Source organism: Pteropus vampyrus, unplaced genomic scaffold, assembly GCF_000151845.1.
Source record: "Pteropus vampyrus isolate Shadow unplaced genomic scaffold, Pvam_2.0 Scaffold82, whole genome shotgun sequence".
Classification (NCBI taxonomy): Eukaryota; Metazoa; Chordata; class Mammalia; order Chiroptera; family Pteropodidae; genus Pteropus; species Pteropus vampyrus.
The window spans coordinates 5,063,654-5,068,458 of NW_011888863.1; the positions used below are offsets into that span (position 1 = coordinate 5,063,654).

Consider the following 4,805-nt stretch of genomic DNA (forward strand, 5'->3'; position numbering starts at 1 on the left):
GTCTCACCCAGAAAGATAGAAAATGAGCCCATTTTAAGTGAAACTACCATGATCATCATCCAGCTAAGTTCCATGAGGGCAGAGCTTTGTTGACATCACTGCCAAAAACGGTGCCTGGACCACAGTAGGTGCTCAGTAAATAATGCTGAATAAATGACCCATGACAGACCCTGCAGGGCAGCAGAAAACAAGGAAACGAGCAAGAATTTGAGGCAAAAACTGTCTTCAGTGCTATTGGGATCACTGTTATTTAAATATTAAATCAATCAAGTATATATAAAAAATGACTATGATATATAGGCATATCTACATATATGAGTTCTGAAGATAAAATTTCATGTAGAATTCACTGAGCTTTCTAATGTGAAAGGGAAAGTGTGTCCATGTGGGAATGAATTTGATATAATGAAGAGGGTGGGGGGAAGGAATGCTTACATAAAAAACATTTCTCACGTCACATGGAGTGAGTAAAAGGTAGTAGTAACTGAAATTTCATCTAATTCTAGAGTTTATAAACTAAGTCAGATTTTTCATTGTACTTCCTACCTATAAGCCAATCATCAAGTCACATAGAAAAACAGGCAATTAAATAAATGACTTGCAGTAGGATTTTTCCCTGCGTTTGGTAACTTCTGAAAACATTTTACCTGATGGTATTTAGCCAGTTTTTTTGTCAGCCTAATGTCATTCACGCAATGCAAATACATACTAGCAAACAGCCTTGAAGTTCAATCAAAAAAAAAAAAAAAGAAAAAAATTCCCACACAAACTCATTTCCTTGCTACACACTGCTGGTTCACCATTTTCACAATGTGTCCTGGTGTTAGGAAACCCATACAAAAATAATAATATTCATAATATTAAACTACCAATAATAATGTTGCTGCATGCCATGCACTGAATGGCCACTGTGTACCAGGCACCTGACAACCAATATGAGAGTAAGGTGCTGCCATTACTATTACTTCTCCCTTTTGGAGATGAGAAAACTGAGACCCACATAAATAAAATAACTTGTCCAGGACCAAGTGAGCGAAGGAGCCAGGATTTAAACACTGTCTGCAGATATCTTAAGCAATAAGATAGCATCGGCTCTTTGAACTTTTTTTGCTTTACTTGATCACCTTCTACCAAAAGCACAATCATAGTTTTCAAAAACATTTTTTAATACAAATGAAATTTATACTCAAATATATGACATGTTTCCTCTCCAAAGAGGGAAAGTATATAACTTTTCTCTCCAAGGATGCATAATGGTCCTTCCTGCCCACAAACAGGTTAATTTAGTAAGAATCTGACCCAGTTATTTATGTCTATTGTCTATTAAGCAGTGGAAATATTATATAATGGTGGGCTACAGCATTCCCTCCCAACTCCACGCTCAGTGACATCACATTTGTAGCTTGAAATTGGCCATGACAGGAGAATTTGCACAGAAATTGGCAAACACTTCAAGTCAGGATTTCCTTTCTTTAGAAGCCAGGTATTAAACATTTACCACCATACCACTGGTATTCATATTTTATTTTAACCCTTTCTGCTACAGCATCTTTCATCTCTACTCACTACAAGTTATCTTCATATATACATATGTCCATCACATTTAAAATAAAAATGAAAACAAAAACCTAAACCCCTCCAGTTAATATCCTTTCCCCCCATTCTTCATTGCCAAATTTACTAAAAATGTTCTATATGCTTAATTCCAACTCTTTCTTATCATCTCATTTATTTATTCATTTTACATATAGTTGAGCAACTACTCTTGATAAAAGGAATCAAGGACATAAAAATGTGAGCAAAAACAAACATGGCCCCTGCCATCGTGGAATTTACATTGCAGTCTGACTTCTGTCCCACCTTGAAAGTCTACAATGTTCTTTTAATGCTTTTTTCCTCCCCTTTTACCTCCTTAAAAACAATTTACATACAAATTTTCCAAATGTTTCATCTTGTTTTCCTCCACAGCCTTCCAAAAAAAAAAGTCAAGATTGCTTTAATGTTTTGACTATTTCTCTTTTTCCTCAGGAATTTCATGCATTACTGTTATTTTATCCTCCTCCTAATCCTCAGAAAACCCATGTCTCCCCCTCTTCCATATCAGTAACTGACACCACAGTCCACTCAACTATTTAAGCCAGAAATCCAAAAATACTTGTTTCCTTCCTTTTCCTCAGTCGTGCTCCAAATATCAGCAAGCCCTACTGAATTTATATCTAAAAGATATCCCAAATCTAATGCATCTCTCCATCCCAATCTCCATCACCTTGGCCAAGACTTTCTCTTTCATTCAGTCTGAATAAAAGCCTCCTAGCCTATCTCCTTGTTGTTATCTTGCTCTCCAACATCATGTACCATGAAGAATCCAGAGCGAGCATTTTAACGTAATCATTTCTCTCCACATTTAAAAAAAAAAAAAAAGCCTCCAAAATCTTTCCATACTACTTGGAATAAAATTGAAACTTGCTTCCATGGCTAACACGGCCCTTCATCTGGGCCCTGCCCACTTCCTGAGCACATCCCGTCCAATCCCTACTTGCTCATTATGCCAACTCTGTCCAGATCTTTATAAATCTTTGCAGGGCTAGCTCCTCCTCTCATTCAGGAGGATTCAGGAGGCTTTCTCTGACCAATCAATGCAAATTTTCCCTGGCCAGGTCGCTCTGTCACTTTCCACCACATTGGTCGGTCATTCATTGTTGGTTATTCAGTATCTATCTTCCTCCATCAGAAAGGAAGCTATGCAAGAGCAAAGACCTTGTCTTTCTTATTCATCAGGATGTCTCTGGTAGCTAGAACAGTGCCTAGCACATGGTAGACACTCAATAGATATTTGTTGATGAAAAAATGAATAGAATAAGATTTAAAAAAAAAAAACAGTAAAAGGGAGGAATAATGAGAAACAAAGAGCCTGAGAAGAGGAATTTTTCTAGAACTGCATAGAAAAATAAGAACAGCAATCTGAAGTGGTAAAGTGCTAATGTTATAAATCAAATTTCCGTCTTTATTAAATTCTGACTTGCCCATGGCTTTGTCTATTTTAGAGGCAACCTCATTTAGTGAAAACCTGTTCTGATAAATGTATCTTAATTTTTTTGGCTAGGTCAAAATATTTTTAAAAAGAAAGAAAAACCTTAAAATTTAAAGATTTTCCTGCATCCTCAAAAACATTTCTGAGAGACAGAGTCCCCTGGGCTTCCTCCCATACTTGTGCTGTAATAAATTCCTATCACACACACAGAGCAGGAAAAGATAGAGAAAGGGGAAGGTAGAGTGCTCTCCTCCCCCAGAAAACCAAGGGCATTTTCCAATGCCCTGTTCTTCCATCAGGGAAGCAAGAAAACCTTAAGGGCATTTTCCAATGCCCTGTTCTTCCATCAGGGAAGCAAGAAAACCTTAATTGAAGCTTCACAGACCCAGACCTCACACTCTGCTTCCAAGTAACAGCGAATAGCAGGGCTATTTGTGAATAGCAATAGCTACTCCTTTCTTATCTAATCTAATACAGGAAAGAAAAGGAAGAAGAGAAGGGAAGAAAGGAGGAACAAAGGGAAGGAAAGAAGGGAGAGAGAGAAACAAAGAGAGACGGGGTGGTCACATAGAATGGCCTCGGCGCTTCAGTTTTCCTGTCATGCCACAGAGGTGATGCTGGATGGTGAAAACACTCGTGACCCAGGAGCCCAGCCCAGTACCTCATCAGGGACCACACAGCTCGAGGAGACACCGGGAATCCACTGCTCTTGGGCTGCGGTGGCAATGGGGAGTGGCAGCCACTCCAAGATCCTTTGTGAGGAAACCGTTGCTGCTTCCCATTCTCCCGAAGAGAGTGCGCTGGCAGTGAGGTGGGCTGGGGGCTCCCAGGCTGCAGTGGGCTGCACTGATGGACGACCCCATTGTTCCTAAGCAGAGTTGAACAGAATGACAAGGCTTGCAACGAGAAACAGCGATCCCCTGTCCCATCCCAAAGTCCTGCTCTTGAAAATAACCATTCTCAAACCTTTCATCTACTGTTTCTGGTATGGATCAACGTATTTTTAAAATAACATAATTACAATATCTTTTTTTCAATTTTAGAACTTATCTTGACTTTCTAATATAGAAAACTAGGACTCAGTCCTTCTTACATGGTCACCAACACACACACACACACACACACACACACACACACACACACACGCACTCACACGCCCTCTCTTCACTCTCCATACTCCAAATATATGTGTCTCATAATGTTTAACTGAAGTGGTATTCAGTATTTAAATAATTATGATCTTGTAAAATACTGTTCATAGCTGACCCATCCAATGTACTCCGATTACATTTTTCTTTCATAAATCCTCAGAGATATAATTCATAGCCACTGGATGGCCCAAAGCTAAAAAGTCTAATCATACCAACAATAGTGAGAATGTGGAGCAAAAGGATTCTGAGACACTGCTACAATCATTTCAAGAGCTATGCCTCAGCATGTAACACAGTGAATATGTGACTATCTGTGGTCCCAGAAACCCCATTCCTATAGTTAAATCCCAGAGAAACCCACATATATTTTCACAAGAAAATTCATTTCAGCATACTTTATAACAACAAAAATTGTGGAAATAATCTAAATTCCAAATCTAGAAAATTAAATAAATGAATTATGATAATTAAATGCTGTACATCAGTTAAAATAAATGAATTATAGCTAGATGTGTCAATAATGATGTATCTCAAAAGCCCTATGTTAAATTAAAAGAAAAGCAAGTGATACCATTTATACTGTTTCAAAATATGTTAAATGATACTATTTTGTATTTGCTGGT

At 38.0% G+C, this 4,805-nt stretch overlaps 1 protein-coding gene across 1 annotated transcript in view; it reads right to left on the reverse strand.

Annotated features, from left to right (window-relative positions):
- Positions 1 to 4,805, reverse strand: part of TMTC1 (transmembrane and tetratricopeptide repeat containing 1) — a 244,594-nt gene that overhangs the window by 216,373 nt on the left and 23,416 nt on the right. Inside the window, exon 5 of the mRNA XM_011363119.2 lies at positions 3,693 to 3,899. Coding sequence (XP_011361421.2) covers positions 3,693 to 3,899 — 207 coding nt within the window. The remainder of the gene's footprint in view (positions 1 to 3,692; positions 3,900 to 4,805) is intronic.